At 47.9% G+C, this 18693-nt stretch overlaps 1 protein-coding gene across 1 annotated transcript in view; it reads right to left on the reverse strand.

Moving 5' to 3' along the window:
- LOC133256654 (two pore channel protein 2-like) overlaps nt 1-17971 on the reverse strand; it is a 56605-nt gene extending 38634 nt beyond the window's left edge. The window contains exons 1-4 of the mRNA XM_061431458.1: nt 17721-17971; nt 8316-8404; nt 7202-7316; nt 4253-4381 (exon numbers count right to left, since the gene is read on the reverse strand). Of these exons, the coding sequence (XP_061287442.1) occupies nt 4253-4381; nt 7202-7316; nt 8316-8404; nt 17721-17795 (408 nt within the window). The 5' untranslated portion in view covers nt 17796-17971. The remainder of the gene's footprint in view (nt 1-4252; nt 4382-7201; nt 7317-8315; nt 8405-17720) is intronic.
- Between the last annotated feature and the right edge of the window lie 722 nt (nt 17972-18693).

An 18693-nucleotide genomic window follows, 5' to 3' on the forward strand; every position in this document is an offset into this window, starting at 1 on the left:
ATATAGTACTTTGCTGCTGCTGCTGCTACTAAGTCACTTCAGTCATGTCCAACTCTGTGCAACCCCATAGACGGCAGCCCACCAGGCTCCGCCGTCCCTGGGATTCTCCAGGCAAGAACAGTGGAGTGGGTTGCCATTTCCTTCTCCAATGCATGAAAGTGAAAAGTCAAAGTGAAGTCGTTCAGTCGTGTCTGACTCTTAGCAACCCCATGGACTACAGCCCACCAGGCTCCTCCATGAGTGGGATTTTCCAGGTAAGAGTACTGGAGTGGGGTGCCATTGCCTTCTCCGATATAGTACTTTACTTTATAGTATTTTACTGTAATGGGGCTTCTTTGGTGGCTCAGAGGTAAAGAATCTGCCTGCAATGCAGGAGGTGCAGGTTCCATCCCTGGGTTGGGAAGATCCCCTGGAGAAGGAAATGGCACCCTACTCCAGTATTCTTGCCTGGAGAATTCCACGGACAGAGGAGCCTGGTGGGCTTATAGCCCATGGAGTCGAAAACGAGTCAGACACAACTGAGTGACTAAACAACAACAGCTTTACTGTTGTAAAGGTTTATAATACTTTTCACATAAAATACATTTTACATAAAACACAAAAAATTAAAAAAAAAAAAACCTTTTTAATCTTAGAGTACAGTACCTTGAAAAGTACAGCAGTACCAGTTACATCCCTGCTGCCTTTACGGTTGCTCATGGACATCTTGGGATTGAACTAAAGATACGTACAAACGTACTCTATACAGTGCCGTACAGAAAAGTACACAAAAGCACAGTGACTTGTAGAAGGTGCCCGCACATGACCACATACACCAGACACATGACCTCACTCACACGATCGGACGTGTGAACACAGGCTCATATCTTTGAAAGTCTGCAAGCTGCAGGTTCGTAGGTAGCGGACTCACTGTATTCATTTGTTAATAATAGGAAGTGAAGATATTTCTAAAAAAATGAGACCAGAGAGATAACTCTGTGTATTTCGGGAGTTCAGCACGTGTATGAAGGAAGTCAAAACAAATTGAGGAAGGGTGAGAAAAGATAGTGGACGCTCTAGGTTGAGGCCGGCTGGCTGCTGTGCTGAGATGCTAATTATAAAGTGCCCTCAGCTAATCACCGCCAGGGACCACTCTCATCACAGCAGCATTTCAGAATATGTCACCCTGCCTCACTTGGCATAACCCCTTAGCTAGGGTCCTTCCAGATTATGCTGTGAAGCTCTATCACTCTTTCTTCTTTTCCTTTAACAAAGATGTGTTCCAACTATACTGTAACCTGCTCTTTTGACCTAATAAACAAGAAGCAATCTCTCCTTGATCACAGACGCATAAGTGCATATAAGGCCATTTTAACAGATGTGGATGTACCGTATTTTATTTATCTCCTATTGTCAGGAAAAGAAGAGAAGCGAAAGGCAAAGGAGAAAAGGAAAGATATATCCATCTGAATGAAGAGTTCCAAAGAATAGCAAGGAGAGATAAGAAAGCCTTCCTCAGTGAACAATGCAAAGAAATAAAGTAAAACAATAGAATGGGAAAGACTAGAGATCTCTTCAAGAAAATTAAGGATACCAAGGGAACATTTCATGCAAAGAAGGGCACAATAAAGGACAGAAACTGTATGGATGGACCTAATAGAAGCAGAAAATATTAAGAAGAGGTGGCAGAATACACAGAAGAACTATACAAAAAAGATCTTAATGACCCAGATAACCACGACAGTGTGATCACTCACCTAGAGCCAGACTGAACTGCGAAGTCAAGGGGGCCTTAGGAAGCATTATTCTGAACAAAGCTGCTGGAGGTGATGGAATGCCAGTTGAGCTATTTCAAATCCTGAAAGATGATGCTGTAAGAGTGCTGCACTCAATATACCAGCAAATTTGGAAAACTCAGCAGTGGCCACAGGACTGGAAAAGGTCAGTTTTCATTCCAATCCCAAAGAAAGGCAATGTCAAAGAATGCTCAAACTACTGCACAATTGCACTGATCTCACATGTGATCAAAGTAATGCTGAAAATTCTCCAACCCAGGCTCCAACAGAACATGAATCGGGAACTTCCAGATGTTCAAGCTGGATTTAGAAAAGGCAGAGGAACCAGAGATCAAATTGCCAACATCCGTTGGCTCATCAAAAAAGCAAGAGAGTTCCAGAAAAACACCTATTTCTGCTTCATACCAGACCACCTTACCTGCCTTCTGAGAAATCTGTATGCAGGTCAAGAAGCAACAGTTAGAACCAATGGACTGGTTCCAAACTGGGAAAGGAGTATGTCAAGGCTGTATATTGTCACCCTGGTTATTTAAGTTATATGCAGAGTACATCATGTGAAATGCCAGGCTGGATGAAGCACAAGTTGGAACCAAGACTGCAGAGAGAAATATCAATAACCTCAGATATGCAGATGATACCACCCTTATGGCAGAAAGTGAAGAGGAACTGAAAAGCCTCTTGATGAAAGTGAAAGAGGAGAGTGAAAAAGTTGGCTTAAAACTCAACATTCAAAAAACTAAGATCATGGCATCTGGTCCCATCACTTCATGGGAAAAAGATGGGGAAACAATGGAAACAGTGACAGACTTTATTTTCTTAGGCTCCAAAATCACTGCAGATGGTGACTGCAGCCATGAAATTAAAAGACACTTGCTCCTGGGTTTGTCATAAACCTAGACAGCATATTAAAAAGCAGAAACATTACTTTACCAACAAAGGTCCATCAAGTCAAAGCTATGGTCTTTCCAGTAGTCATGTATGGATGTGAGAGTTGGACCATAAACAAAGATGAGCGCCGAAGAATTGATGCCTTTGAACCATGGTGTTGGAGAAGATTCTTGAGAGTCCCTTGGACTGCAAGGAGATCAAATGACTTAATCTTAAAGGAAATCAACCCTGAATATTCAACGGAAGGACTCATGCTGAAGCTCCAATACTTTGGCCACCTGATGCAAAGAACTGACTCCTTAGAAAAGACCCTGATGCTGGGAAAGATTGAAGGCAGGAAGAGAAGAAGCCAACAGAGGATGAGATGGTTGGACGGCACCACTGACTCGATGGACATGAGTTTGAGCAAGCTCAGGGAGTTGGTGATGGACAGGGAGGCCTGGCGTGCTGCAGTCCGTGGGGTCAAAAAGAATCAGACACACCTGAGTGAATTGAACTGAACCGACTGTCAGGAAATCCAGTTGTTTCCAATTTTTCAATACTAAGAACAGCTCAGCCATGACTAATCTTGTGGATGAATCTTTGAACACATCCTTCTTCCCTAAAGATCAAGTCCCAGGAATGGAAATATGGGAGCAAGCACTTGCACACAAAAGGCTTTTCCAAAGGAATAGCTAACCAGCCTTCCAGAAAAAACAACTGATTCTTCCCTCGAGTAAAGGATGACAAGATTGAAGGGATGAAAGGACTGAAATGTTTTCAATCTTGCTATGATTGTTTTACAGGCAAATGCACGGTCTTTTATTGTTGCTTTCATATATAGTTCTTTTATGGGGGGTGGTATAAAGAGTGGCTTTATCTCTTTTCCAGGAAAAGGGGGAACACAGTAGGCTAGCCCCTCAAGAACCATGCCCTCCCACATGTATTTCTTAATTAGTCAAGTTAAACATTTTTTCTTATCTGCTAGTATTTACTTCCTCTTTCAGGAGATGCCATCACCAGTTTTCAGCACATATTTTTCATAGAAAAGTTGAACATTTTTATTTAAAAAAAAATCAAAACATCTGTTTGGTCTTTATGCTATACTGAACTATGAAAAAGCTAAGAAATAGTCAAATAATACATTAATCTTTCAATCGCAATGACTGAGCAGCATTCATACAGATATACTATATATAGGTATATATAATACAGGTACTATGTTCCTGAACTTAAGTATGAATATACAGCAGGGAACAAAACGATCATGTTCATATATGTAAATGCAATTCAGGGAAAAAGGAATGGAAGGATATATGCCAGACTTGGAACTAGCACTCTGTTCTGAGGCTGCCCTGCAGCACATTTTTTAAAACTGTGGTTTCTGTTTCTTTTTCCTTTAATTTGGAAGTGCCCTTGAAACATTAAAACTCTCACATCGTCACATTTTGCCCAATTTGCGCTTCCCTTGTGGTTTTCTGGCAGTTGGGCCGCTGGTGCTTGCTCTCCCAGCATCCGTCATTTTCCTGAACCCACTCAAACCTACCCAGTCTTTTCATACCTTCTGCCTTTGACCACAGCCTCTGGAAGGCATTGTAACGAGCACTCACCACTATGGTTACCATGACGCAGATGTTTTTGGTATCCTTCCAGAAGACCTTCTGAGGAGTGACCTTCGCAAAGTGAACCAGTCTCCCAAAGAAGGCAGTCAGACAGAGCACTTCTGCTATCGAGGTAACCTGTGGCAAAAAAACAGAGCTATGGCTTAATTCTCTCTTACTCCCTGACACCACCCTGTGAGCTGAGCAATGTCCCTCAGTTTTACTTGGGCTTCCCTGGTGGCTCAGATGGTAAAGAATCTGCCTGCAATGCAGAAGATGCAGGTTCAACCCCTGGGTCAGGAAGGCCCCCTGGCGGAGGCAAGGGCAACCCACTCCAGTACTCTTGCCTGAAGAACTCCACAGAGAAGGAGCCTGGAGGGTATAGTTCACGGGTCACAAAGAGCTGGACACAACTGAGCAACTAACACTTGGCTTAATATTACTGAAAGTTACAGCAAAACTCTTAGCTGGTTGGAATGTTTTCTCTTAAAACGAAACCTGCCTCTCAACCACAAATCCCATGACCCAGCTGACAGGGTTTCCTGGAAGGGGCGGGGAGGGGCGTAAATCAGCATGCAGAGGACCCCCAGAAGGCATTCCTCAGAAAAGTGGGGCTCAGGGATTGGCAGAAACGGGCATCTGCTATGCTCTCAAATTCCCTGTGTTCATACTCAGAATAGACATGTAGAAGTTCAGTGTCTCTAATAATAACGCTCCAGAGATGTGTTTTGAAATGCTGGATCATTCCTTAGATTGCTGCCCTCCCACCCTGCTGCCCGGATTTGGCTGGATGCTACCAGACCCACCTCGATGTCCTGACCATCTCCTCCTTGAGCTACAGGTATCAATTCCAAACTCCCACAGGCAGCTAGCTTTGCAGTCTGTGAGTGCAACTCATATTAATACTTTGCCTGCGGTTGCCAAGAGACAGTAAATCCTCCCTAACAGGAGTACTTCTCTCCATCAGTGGGGAGAGAAGAGCTCAGTGAGGGTGGAGGGAATGAACTTCTCACGGGAAGGAGGAAAGGGGCTGGCTCTGGGCCCTGAAAGCAGCAGGTGGCACAATTTCTCCACCCCTGACCCCGGCCCTCATGAGCCCTGGGCTCAGATAGGGGCTGCAGCCCCTTCAAACTTTCTAGCTCTCAGCCTGTTCATCCTTGAGGGGCTATAGAGACTTACTGTCAAGACCAGGTTTACAAAAGGGCCTGGGGCATTCCAGGACACCCTGGCTCAAGATGAGATTTTCTTGGTAATGCTGCTGTTGTTCAGTCACTAAGTTGTGACCCCACAGACTGCAGCATGCCAGGCTTCCCTGTCCTTCACTATCTCCAGAGTTTGCTCTAACTCCTGTCCATCGAATCAGTGATGCCATCCAGCCATCTCATCCTTTGTCGTCCCCTCCTCCCCACCCATCCCCCATAATCTGACTTTAGAGATGTGAAGTGCAAACACTGGCTGAACAGATAGCCAAGCCCAAGCTGTGTGTGAGCAATAATAAACAGCAGGGTGGGGACACAGAAGAGAGCTAAGGGGCTGAGAAGAGATCCTTGGGAGCGCACCTCATCCAGTGCCGGGCGGCGGGGGCCGGGGACCAGCTCTGTTCGGGTCTGTGAACGCACAGCTCTGCTTCTTCAGGTTTGGTGTTTGTTTTGATAGACACTGGGCTAAAAGTTTTCTGCCCAGAGACGTCATTAATTGTGACATCCTCATCAAACGGATACCACCAACCGTGGAAGCACCCATGGAAGACTGCCAACTTTGATGGCACCCAACAAACACAACTCTGATTTTTTACCTCCCTGTGCAGGGTCCTCCCCTGCTGACTCAGGGCTTGGGCATGTGATGGGCTCTGGGCACCTGGGCTTTGGCAAGTATGGTGTGAGCAGAGGTTGACGGTGCTTACATGTTAGGATGCAGCTCCTTCTTAGACCCCATTCATAGGGAGAAGCCTGAGCCACAGGGAGAGGCCAAGAGAGAGCAGAGCAGAGAGCAGGGGCACTCCAGCCCCGTGAGCCCCCAGCTGCCCACCAGACCCGCTACCCCAGCCAAGAGAAAAATCTGCCCAGTTGAGCCAGTCACCCGCAGACTCATGGGAGGCAGGAAAACCTTGTTCTTTAAAGCAAGGGTCAAATGAACTTTGTCTGTCAAAGGACCAGACAGTAAATATTTTAGGCTTTGCAAGTCATACAGTCTCTGTCACATGTACACTGAAAGGCGAGAGCAGTGTGAGTCGGGAATTAATGTGGGCAGGTCATCAATTTATTACTTGGAACCCATCTGCAGTAGCTGGGTAATCTGATGCTTTACTTCAAAGCACCTATAAATAATGACTTATGACTATGAAAAAAGCTGGAAGTGTGGCAAGTACAAGACACATATTACACTATATGCTCACACTGTCTACTCAACATTAAGGACATGCCTTCAAACATCACTTGTCTGTGCAATGTGCCCTTGTCATTCTAAGGGAGATCAGTCCTGGGTGTTCTTTGGAAGGAACGATGCTAAAGCTGAAACTCCAGTACTTTGGCCACCTCATGCGAAGAGTTGACTCATTGGAAAAGACTCTGATGCTGGGAGGGATTGGGGGCAGGAGGAGAAGGGGACGACAGAGGATGAGATGACTGGATGGCATCACCAACTCGATGGACGTTGAGTCTGAGTGAACTCCGGGAGTTGGTGATGGACAGGGAGGCCTGGCGTGCTGCGATTCATGGGGTTGCAAAGAGTCCCACACAACTGAGCGACTGAACTGCACTGAACATATAGAAGACCCAAAACTGCCACTTTGTTTCCACTGTCTAGTGAGGAAAAGCATCAGCTCTGCAGAATTCTTCCAACCCCTCCCCTAGAAAGAAAAGGAAACCAAATTCATAGGTACTGAAAATCTGAGGGGAAGAATGCGACTGAATTCATCTGTGACAAAGTCTGATTAGCCGTTCTGTGCTGAGAGCTTACCAAGAAAGGGAGCGGGAACACGGCTGGTTCCTCAAAGAGGGCAAGCGCAAGGTTGACCCAAATGAAGAAGTAGGTGGCTGCCCGCATCGTCCAGTGGTTATAGAAGTGGTAAAGTCTGGAGTGGAGAAGAACAGAGGAAGTTACAAGCGAGAAGCAGAAGTTAAACGGCTACCCCGAGCCCCATTCGAAGAGGAGGAATAGGAGATAAACTACAAACTCCAGGCTCTGACCGCTCTCCTTTCAATCCTAAGGAGTGAGGGGTAGCGTTTGACTGAGTGCGCACTACAAAATGTTCACAGCGAAAAAAGTCACCAGCTCTCAAAGTGCATTCTCTTAACAGTCTCAAGCTAGGATGAATACCCTCCTGGTGGGGTGTTGGGGACCCTGAAATGTCCTTTTGGAGGGCTGACACAGAGCAAGCCCTCAGTCAGAGTGACCTGTTATTAATATTACATGGCGCAGGGGCCTAACTGATTTATAATGTCTATCAGCCCATCTCGGCATGGTGGACCCAGAGAGATCCCGGGCACACGGTTCTCTTCTGTAGGGGGTATCCCCCAAACTGCCAGACGGCATCCAGGCATGAGGCATCCGCTGCTGCCTTTGGAGGTACTGACACCTCAGTCCTGGCGGTAAGATTTTTTTTTGTCTTCTTCTGAGATGAATCTTTGGTTTTAGTTCGACCTTTAGGGAGTTAGGGAGAAAAAGCTGAATTGTCATGAAAAGAACCAACATATGAGTTCCATCAAAAGGCGATAGAAAGTAAAAGAACAAGTCTTCTTATCACGTGGGAAGCTCTAAGCGAGCGAGAAAGACGCCATGTTTCCCACGCGGATGTCTTCTCCCTGTTCCGGGTGTCACTCACTCGGTTACCTGACCTTGGCATGTGTGCTGAGCGCTTCCCGACCTGTGAGGACCGCGCTCTTAAAACATGGAAGAACACCACCACTGGGGTTTGCCCGACGCTGCGCGCCATACCCCAAATATTGCTCCAAATATTAGTTGATACAGTGACTTTAGTTTGGGTTCAACTTCAAGAATATGAAGTGCTAAAGGACAGGCGACTCTAGGTTTAACACTGTTTCAAGTGTTGACAGTTGAACACCTGGATTACCTGATGGCCTGAGGGGATGTCTCAAACGGAACGTTTCTGTTGTACTGGGCATCCGAGACATAGGCAGCTGCCAGGAGAAGCTCCTGGTCCTCAGTGGGAGAAAGAAAGGGGAGAACAAGTCAGAGCCAGAAGGGACACTGGGCTTTTCTGTTTGTAAGTACTGGGCGCGAAAGGAAAGCCCTCTTCTCCTCTCCCCCACCCCCACGCTGCCCCCACCCACGCAGGGAGGAGCTAGCATTAATGCCCCACCCCCGCAGGGAGGAGCCAGCATTAATAACCCCACTCCCGCAGGGAGGAGCCAGCATTAACGCTGCCGCTTGGTCGCCTCCAGGTGCTTTCTGGGCAATGAGAAGCCTGCTTAGCGTTCGGAATTCAAATACAGGCTCTCAGAGGAGGAGATGAAAACCACCTGGGTAATACAGCAGATTCTTTACTGTCTGAGCCACCAGGGAAGCCGCATAGATCTATTAATAAATGTGCTTAAATGGTATATTTCTACGTTCATATTGGGCTTCCCAGGTGGCCCTAGTAATAAAGAACCCGCCTGCCAATGCAAGAGACCTAAGAGATGAAGGTTCAGTCCCTGGGTCAGGAAGATCCCCTGGAGGAGAGCATGGCAACCCACTCCAGTCTTCTTGCCTGGAGACTCCCATGGACGGAGGAGTCTGGCGGCTGCGGAATATGGGTTCACAAAGAGTTGGACATGACAGCGTCTGAACACATTCATACACCAAGACTCAAACTATAGACTTTAAATATGTATGGTTTGGTGCATATTAATTATAGTTCAATGAAGTTGTTAAAAATTGCCCTCCCCCCTTCAACAACAATAACAACAAAAAACATTCAGATTAAAATTTGATGTGAACAATAATCTCACAAGTGAATTAACTGCTATAAGAATATAACATCTACTGATTCACATGCATTCTCAGGGGTCTCAGGGGTCTTAAAGACAGGTCATTAAAGCCTAAGAAACATCATATAAATGTGTTAAACAATTACTACATATTTTCTTTTATGCAGTTAAAAAATATTTAGTAGAAAACCTCGGAGAAGGCAATGGCAACCCACTCCAGTACTCTTGCCTGGAAAATCCCATCAATGGAGGAGCCTGGTAGGCTGTAGTCCATGGGGTCACGAAGAGTGGGACACTTACTGAGCGACTTCACTTTCACTTTTCACTTTCATGCATTGGAGAAGGAAATGGCAACCCACTCCAGTGTTCTTGCCTGGAGAATCCCAGGGACGGGGGAGCCTGGTGGGTTTCTGTCTATGGGGTCGCACAGAGTCGAACACGACTGAAGCGACTTAGCAGCAGCAGCAGCAGCAGAAAACCTAATATCAATTATTGGTCTGTGGAATATCTTGAACCTTCAGGAATACTAGAGTTCCCCACGACATGCTTAGACAGCTATAATATTTTAGTTATAAAATAGCTGGCATCAGCAAACATTGGTTTTTAATGAACACATTAATTTTAAGAAAATTCCATTAAGCTCCTAAAAGATCACACTGGGACAGCAAAGAATTCTGATACCAAAGTTTTTTTAAAGAAAATATTTAAAGTGAAATCTCTTAAAGACATTAAGAGATTTTTAAAGATGATGAGGGAGGGACTTCCCTGATGGACCAGTGGCTAAGACCATGTGCTCCCAATGCAGGAGACCGGGGTTGATCCCTGGTCAGGGAACTAGATTCTACATGTAGCAACTAAGAGTTTGCATGTCACAACTAAAGATCCTGCGTGCCACAACTCAGACCCATTGCAAATTAATTAATTAATTAATTTTTAAAAAAACGATGAGGGAACTCCCTGGTGGCCCAGTGTTAAGACTCTACACTTTCACTGTTCAGGTTAGTTCTCTAGTGATCACTGGTCAGGGAACTAAGATCCCACATGCCACACAACTCGGCCACACACACACATACAAGAAAATCTTTCCAGTCCCAGGGCAACCCTTTGTCCACAAATATAAACAGTTTGACAGCTACTAATTTGAGGGCAATCATCCATACAGCCTCCAGGTGGAGAATGGAAAAAAAAAAAACATTGTTGCTGTTAAGTCGCTCAGTCTGTCCAACACTCTGCAACCCCATGGACTGCAGCAGGCCAGGCTTCCCTGTCCTTCACCATCTCCTGGAGTTTGTGCAAACTCATGTCCATTGAGTCGGTGATGCCATCCAACTATCTTGTCCTCTGACGTCCCCTTCTTCTCCTGCCCTCAATTCTTCCCAGCATCAGGGTCTTTTCTAATGAGTTGGCTCTTCATATCAGGTGGCCAAAGTAATTTCTCAGGCAATTGGGCCCTGGGGCTACCTCCCTCAGACCCCACCCAGACTCCCTGCAATGAATATGTAAGCATCGTGGCACCCCATCCAAATGACCCCTTGCCAGCCAGACTCATGCCTGTCATTTTTAAATATGCTTACACTTTCATAACAGCTAACTTACATTAATGTTCCAAAGTTTTCCCATTCTTAACGGCTATTCTGTTTCTGACACCTGTCTCTTCTTAGGATTCCATCTGCTCTGTCCTCTGGTTTTTCTTGCCTTCCTTCCCTCCATCCCATGTGTATATGACTTCTGCCCATTTGTGCTTGGGACGAAGTACTCTTAACAGGCAGAGTTACAGTACGTGAACATTCTCACCTGTATTAAGCCCATTTGTATCCTCCTTGTAAAATGAATGACTTTTCATCCAACCCAAGAATGTGGCTTATGTTAGATATCCCATTCCAAAACTGCATATACTTTTCAAGTTTACATGGGAATCACTACCCAGGTGGCATTCATGGTAAAGAACCCACCTGCCAATGCAGGAGACATAAGAGATGTGGGTTCAACCCCTGGGTCGGGAAGATCTCCTGCAGGAGGGCATGGAAACCCACTTCAGTATTCCTGCCTGGAGAATCCCATGGACAGAGGAGCCTAGTGGACTAGAGTCCATAGGGTTGCAAAGAGTTGGAAACAATTGAGCCAACTTAGCACGTATGCGTGCCCATGTCTACTGTGAAAATGGCGAAGACTGGATATCAGGCATTCCTCCAGACAAGCTGAAAAGTGGCTTCATATCTCAAAACAGTAGCCCCAGTCTAGGGGAGACACCGCTGACTGCCTGGACAATAGATCTCACCTCCCAGGCACAATACAATCACCTTCAGAAAGTTTGCTTGTAAAGATCTTCCAGCCCAGACCAATTACATCGTTCTCTGGGAGGTGGGACCCAGCGCTGAACTTTTAAAGCGGCCAGGGGATTCCAATGTGCAGTCAAGATCAAAACATCACTGGTCTAAATATGGCCATTTTACTACTGTTTCTCATAGGTTTTGTATTTTCATGGCACTTGGACAATAATTGACTTCTGATTTTTTTTTTCTTCCCTTTTCTCAAAGCCATGACATTTCCTTTCCACTCCCCAAGATTTAAAAACATGTGTAAGAGTTTTACATTTTCTCCTCCTACCCTCCCCACTTTGTAAGCCTCCGTTCTGAGGAAGGTGAATAATTTAAATCCCTCAGGGCAAGAGGGAGGAGGGTGTCCAGGAGGGAGGGGGAGATGGAGTCCAGAAATTCCGGTGGAATGAACAACTAGAAGCTCCAGATACCTTTAAGTTCAGAAACCCTGATAAAACCGAAGCTGTTGATAAACGTGCTTTGAGAAATGCCAAGGGATCTTCCTGGCAGTCTACTGGCTGAGACTTCACCTTCCAATGCAGGGGTTGCAGGTTTGATTCCTTCTTGGGGAGCTAGGATCCCACGCGCCTCACAGCCAAAGAAAACAAAACACAGAAGCAGAAACAATATTGTAACAAGTTAAATGCTGTTGTTCAGTTGCTAAATCTACGTCAGAAGTCTGACTCTTTTGTGACCCCAAGGACTGTAGCCCACCAGACTTCTCTGTCCATGGGATTTCCCAGGCAAGAATAATGGAGCAGGTTGCCATTTCCTTCTCCAGAGGATATTCCTGACAAGAGAGCGAACCCAGTCTCCTGCAATGGCAGGTGGGTGGTTTACCACTGAGCCACCAGGGAAGCCCCAACAAGTTCAATAAAGACTTTAAAAATGGTTCACATCAAAAAAAAAAAAAAATTCCAAGAGAGAAAAAAGCCAATATGTCTTATTTAGATATAGAAGAAAATTTATAAAACTTAAGGTAAAGAGAAGTTACCATAAATTTCAAGCAAAGTGCTTCTCCTTGTCTGTTTTCCCGTGTCATTAGAAACACTATCCCCTCTCTCTGTCTCTCTCTCTGCCTTCCTTCTCTCCTCCCATAGGGCACTCTGAGGTCCAGAATACAGCAGATCATTGCTTCCCTATGCACCTCACTCAAACCTTCAGTCAACAACACTGCCTGGTGTGCCCACAGAATCAAACGTCAACTCCCTGGCTTAGCCCTTAGGGCCTCTCCCTTCTGCCTTGGCTCCCTCACTTTCCCTACAGGAATCCCCTTCTCTGGCCCAAACTGATGGACTGACTGTCCCACTCCCAGCTCCACACCCACGCCTGATCCCTTGCATTCCTAAAGCCAGGAATATCCTTTCCACCCTCCTCCATGGGGACCCATCTCAAATTTCACTTTCTCCTTGAGGACTGCCAACACCAGCAGCTTCCATTTCCATGTGGGAAGACAGCCAAGGGATGCTTTCGAAGTGTATGGTGAGTGTTCCATACAAAGAAATGGCTTCTGAGGCTAACCTAGGCACAGCAGCCTGGGCAGGAAAGGCGAGAATATCAGTGACCACTTGGTGTGGGTATAAACAAATCGTGTGCCTCTGTGCAGAAAGCAACAGCCTAAGGGCCAAGGGCAGCCTGAAGATATGTTTTGTTTGGCCTAGAGAGTGCTTTCTGGATGCTGCCTACTGATTCAAATTTTTTACAAAACTGGAGCCAACACAAAAATGTGAACTTCTGGTTTCTCTTCAAAGGATCATAACATCTGGCCATGTTGGGTTGTACTGCAATAAGTTTTTGCAACCCGCCCTGATACTCGGTCACCTGAAGGAACGCTTAGTATTTTCCCCAATTTTGTGGGTTAGCCAGGCAGTCCTTCTAGTCAGGGCCAACTTGGCTGGTCTCTGTGGTCATCTGGGGCTAGATGGTCTGGAACCAGCTGCGCTCACACATCTCGGCTGTGTGCAGCGCGCAGCAGGCTGGCCAGGGCCCTTTCCTACGTGGTCGCTGGGTCCCAGAAGCATCTGGAGAACACACACCAACGCTCAAGTAATTTTCATACCTCTGCTTGCGTCACATCTGCCAACCTCCCACTGGCCAGAGCAAGTTTCATGGCCAGTGGTCTCAAGGGTTGGAGAAACAGACTCCACCTCCTGATGTGAGGGGTTGCAAAGGCCCATTGCAGAGGGGGAATAGATCCAAGATGGAGTGTGTGGCCATTTCTGCAATTGATAGCCCACGTGGCACAACCAACTGGACGTGGGGAGCTGTGGTCCTCACTGTCCAGAGGACGTGCCCTCCGGGTCACAAGCCCCAGTCCCCTCCCCAGCTGGATTGTTCCCGTCCAGGTCACTCCTTTTATGTTGCTCCCTGGGCCCTGTGGACATTTCAGCTCGTGACCACACCTGATGTAGGGTTTCCCAGGGGATGCAGTGGTAAAAAATCTGCCTGCCAGTTCAGGACCCAAGAAATGCACATTCAGTCCTTGGGTTGGGAAGTTCCCCTGGAGGAGGAAATGGCAACCCTCTCCAGTGTTCTTGCCTGGAGAATCCCATGGACAGAGGAGCCTGGCGGGCTGCAGCCCGTGGGGTCGTGCAGAACGAGACAGGACTGCAGACACATGCATGAGTTGATCTCTACCTGATTTAATGAACACCTTCCCAAGCCCTCCTGGTCACTGCCCTTTCCTCTTGCAAGGAACCTCTCTGAAAATTGCTATAAGGGAACACCAGTGAACCAAGAGCCCCCAGACAGGGTGAGCTAAGAGTTGGGATGAACAGGTTTAAGAACATTTAAAAAAGAAGCACACGAAGTATCAAGAGGTAATCACACAGAGGCACAAGGAAACAGCCTAGGACTGTTCTCAGCCTTGGCTGCCCTTTCGATACTTAGTAGCTTTAAAATTACTGTTGCTGGGACTTCTCTGGTGGTCCACTGGTTAAGACTCCACGCTTCCAATACACAGGGTGTGGGTTTGATCCCTGGTTGGGAAGATCCTGCATTCTGCAAGGTGCAGCCAAAATCAGGAGAAAAAATTACTATTGCCCAGGCCACACCCAGGTCAATTAAATCAGAATCTCAAGGTAGAGTTTAAACCCAGATAATTTCTTTTTTTAATTAATTTATTTTTAATTGGAGGGTGATTGCTTTACAATATTGTGTTGGTTTCTGTCATCTATCTACACGAATCAGGCATAGGTATACATATGTCCCCTACCCCTTAAACCTCCTTCCCATCTCCCACCAAACTGAGATACATTTCTAAAAACTCCCCGGGGAATTCTGCCCAACAGTAAGGTTGAGAATCACTAGCATCAGATTATTTCTATTTCAAAACTGAAAGTATTGGTCAAAGCACCAGAATGGCTTGCCATCTCAGTTCAGTCGCTCAGTCATGTCCGACTCTTTGCGACCCCATGAATCGCAGCAAGCCAGGCCTCCCTGTCCATCACCAACTCCCGGATTTCACCCAAATTTATGTGTCATCAGTGATGCCATCGGGCCATCTCATCCTCTGTCGTCCCCTTCTCCTCCTGCCCCCAATCCCTCCCAGCATCAGGGTCTTTTCCAATGAGTTAAATCTTCGCATGAGGTGGCCAAAGTATTGGAGATTTAGTTTTAGCATCAGTCCTTCCAATGAACACCCAGGACTGATCTCCTTCAGAATGGACTGGTTGGATCTCCTTGCAGTCCAAGGGACTCTCAAGAGTCTTCTCCAACACCACAGTTCAAAAGCATCAATTCTTCAGCACTCAGCTTTCTTCATAGTCCAACTCTCACATCCATACATGACCACTGGAAAAACCATAGCCTTGACTAGATGGACCTTTGTTGGCAAAGTAATGTCTCTGCTTTTGAATATGCTATGTAGGTTGGTCATAGATAAGTTTCCTTCCAAGCATCTTTTAATTTCATGGCTGCAATCACCATCTGCAGTGATTTTGGAGCCCCCCAAAAGAAAGTCTGACACTGTTTCCCCATCTATTTCCCATGAAGTGATGGGACCAGATGCCATGATCTTAGTTTTCTGAATGTTGAGCTTTAAGCCAACTTTTTCACTCTCCTCTTTCACTTTCATCAAGAAGCTTTTTAGTTCCTCTTCACTTTCTGCCATAAGGGTGGTGTCATCTGCGTATCTGAGGTTATTGATATTTCTCCCGGCAATCTTGATTCCAGCTTGTGCTTCTTCCAGCCCAGCGTTTCTCATGATGTACTTTGCATGTAAGTTAAATAAGCAGGGTGACAATATACAGCCTTGACGTACTCCTTTTCCTATTTGGAACCAGTCTGTTGTTCCATGTCCAGTTCTAACTGTTGCTTCCTGACCTGTATATAGGTTTCTCAAGAGGCAGGTCAGGTGGTCTGGTATTACCATCTCTTGAAGAATTTTCCACAGTTTATTGTGATCCACACAGTCAAAGGCTTTGGCATAGTCAATAAAGCAGACATAGATGTTTTTCTGGAACTCTCTTGCTTTTTCAGTGATCCAGCAGATGTTGGCAATTTGATCTCTGGTTCCTCTGCCTTTTCTAAAACCAGCTTGAACATCTGGAAGTTCACAGTTCACATATTGCTGAAGCCTGGCTTGGCAGCCAAAAGCAACACCAGGCAGAAAAGGGTTCTAAAAAACTGCTTCAAAGGAGAGGACAGAAATGCATTTCAGGTGACTAGGCAGTTTCTTATTAAGTGACCCCAAACTAACTTTTAAAAAGGTTAACCAGGTCAGACTGGTACCTAGTGTCTGAGGTCTGAGCTGCAGTTTAATGACTTAGTCGATACTGTTATCTCAGAAACTAGGGTTCTGCTGACAGTGACCTGTTGGTACCAGGCTCTTCATCCGCTCTGCCTGCTCCAGGCTGACCCCTGCAGGCATGCATTAAGCTTATGTCTCACTCAGGACTCAGCCGGGACTCTGGGCTGTTTTCAGCCCTCCTGGCATTTCTAGAGGCCTGCAGTTACTTTTTTACATTCTTTAATTTTGACAACAGTCTCAAAAGATTTTCCTGTTGCAGAAGACTGGTGCTCACCGTCAGCGTCATCAGTTTGCGGAATGAGGGGAGCAAGACCTGGGTTGGGTCGGAGCCAGGGACCAAGAATCCTTTTCCTTCTCTTCCTTCTTGACCTGCTTTTCTCTGCTTAATCCTTTAAGGGACAGGGGACATGGTAGAATCTGCCTGTTGGAAGTTGCCAAGCCCCTTTGAGAGGCCAGTAGGCCAGGGAGCACTGGGGGAACAGGGCATTTAACCCCACCCAGAAGCCTGCCCCTTGGACCATCCTGAGCAGGCTGCAGGGGCCACATAGCTGAAGCGGGGAGGAAGGGGAAGACTTCTCCATACACTCAAGGAGACAAAGGACTAAAACGCCTATCACCTCCCACACACCTGCAGGAGTAAAGGACACGCCTCCGTGTGCCAAGCAAGGCGCCCTGGGCCTCACCGACACCGTCTTCTCGAGACGGGTGTGATTTATCACCGCCAGCCTTACAAAGTGGGAAACCAGAGACTTCCAGCGTCTTGTCATTCACATCTAAAATTTCCTGACTCAGAGCCGAGGCTCTTTCCATTGGCGCCCTGCCTGCCTCTCCACTGAGTTCTTGTTCAGGGAAAGGAAACAGCCCGAGAAGAACTCTTTCCAGTTCCCAGTCTTCCCAAGCTCAGGCGGTCTGGGTGAAAGCAGAGCTGAGCGACTGCGCAGCGCGTCTTCCCGGCCGCAGGGATCCGAAGAGCCAGGGCGACAGCAGCGCTCCCCGCCTCACATCCTCCAGCCTCCCAGGCTTTCCCCTTGCGGCGGGACCCTCGCTTGGCTTCCTGCCGCCATGGAGCTCCGTGCGGCGGGCACGGGCCACCCAGACCCGGGGGCGCGCCACACGGAGACAGGACCCCCAACACGCAGCCGGAGCGCCGATCCCAGCTTGGCCCCGGCCTCCGGGTACGGGCTTGACAACTCCAGTAACGACCCGAACGCGCGGGGCTGAGGCCAGGGGCACGGCGCCTCTGCGCTCCAGCGGCGGTGCGCCTCCCGCACCCGAGCACCCAGAAGACCCAGAGGACCGAATAAGCCCGGGGGCGGAGGGGCTCTGCAGCCGCGTCTCCATCCCGGGGCCCTCGTTCCCAGCGGCTGGTACTGGCTGCGCTCGGGGTCGCTCTCCATCCAGGAGTCCCGAGGACCGCGAACGCGGGGCTGGGGGCGCTGCCGTCCGCGCGCAGCCACCAGCCCTCGGGGCACCCTTACCTCCAGGTCGGGCGGCTCCTCGGAGGACGACGGGCGCGAGTGATGGGTCCCCGCGGCTCGGCTGTTCCCGGGCATCGCGGCGGCGACGCGCGGGGCGGGGATGGGGCAGAACGGGGTCCCGGGCAGCGGACTCAGCCCTCGGGCTGCTGGAGGCACGGGCTTGGCGCGCTCCGCACGGCCCTTCGCGTGACTGCGGCGGAGCCCCACGGGTGGAGGATTGGCGGCGGGCGCGGCGGGTCCCGGGCTCTGGCCCCTTCCCGCCCTGCCCCCGGAGTAGTGCTGGAGCCGGGGGCGGGGACGCGGTCTCGTCCGGGGCGGGGGCGGTAGGGGGCGGGACGCTAGGGGCTGAGCGGATCCGAGGGGCAGTGCGGGGTTAGAGGCTAAGCTGGAGAAGGGTCCCAGCCGTGCGCCCTGGGCGTGTGACTGCGCTTAGCTTTCTGTATCAATAAAATAGGAACAAGACCTTCCTCCCAGGGTTGTTGCGAGAATTAAAGGAGTTACTGTATTCAGTTGCTGCCACTGGCAGCTGCCCGGTAAATTATGTTTCCTTCCGAGTGGAACCCCCTGGAGAACTGGGTGTGGACCCAGAGAAGGGCCTCCTGGGGCAGATACCTCTGAGAAGGGGTGTGCTAACCTTCCTCCCTTCCCTGGTGCACCCCAGTGTCAGCCTGGCCAGGAACTTGGGGTTACCAGAGCCTCTGAATTTGGAAAGAAAGCAGATTAGATTTTCATGAGACTATTCCTGATTTTTTTTTAATGTTGGGATGAATTTTAAAATAATAATAATAAATGTTTACATGGGTTTTTTGTTTTTTTTTTTTTTATTTTGCTTGTAGGGCAGGCAGTGCTGGGCTCCTGCACCAATGAACTTCACTGAAAAGTGAAAGTGTTAGTTGCTCAGTCCTGTCTGACTCTTTGTGACCCCATGGACTGTAGCCTGCCAGGCTCCTCTGTCTATGGGGTTCTCCAAGAG

Source organism: Bos javanicus, chromosome 11, assembly GCF_032452875.1.
Source record: "Bos javanicus breed banteng chromosome 11, ARS-OSU_banteng_1.0, whole genome shotgun sequence".
Lineage (NCBI taxonomy): Eukaryota > Metazoa > Chordata > Mammalia > Artiodactyla > Bovidae > Bos > Bos javanicus.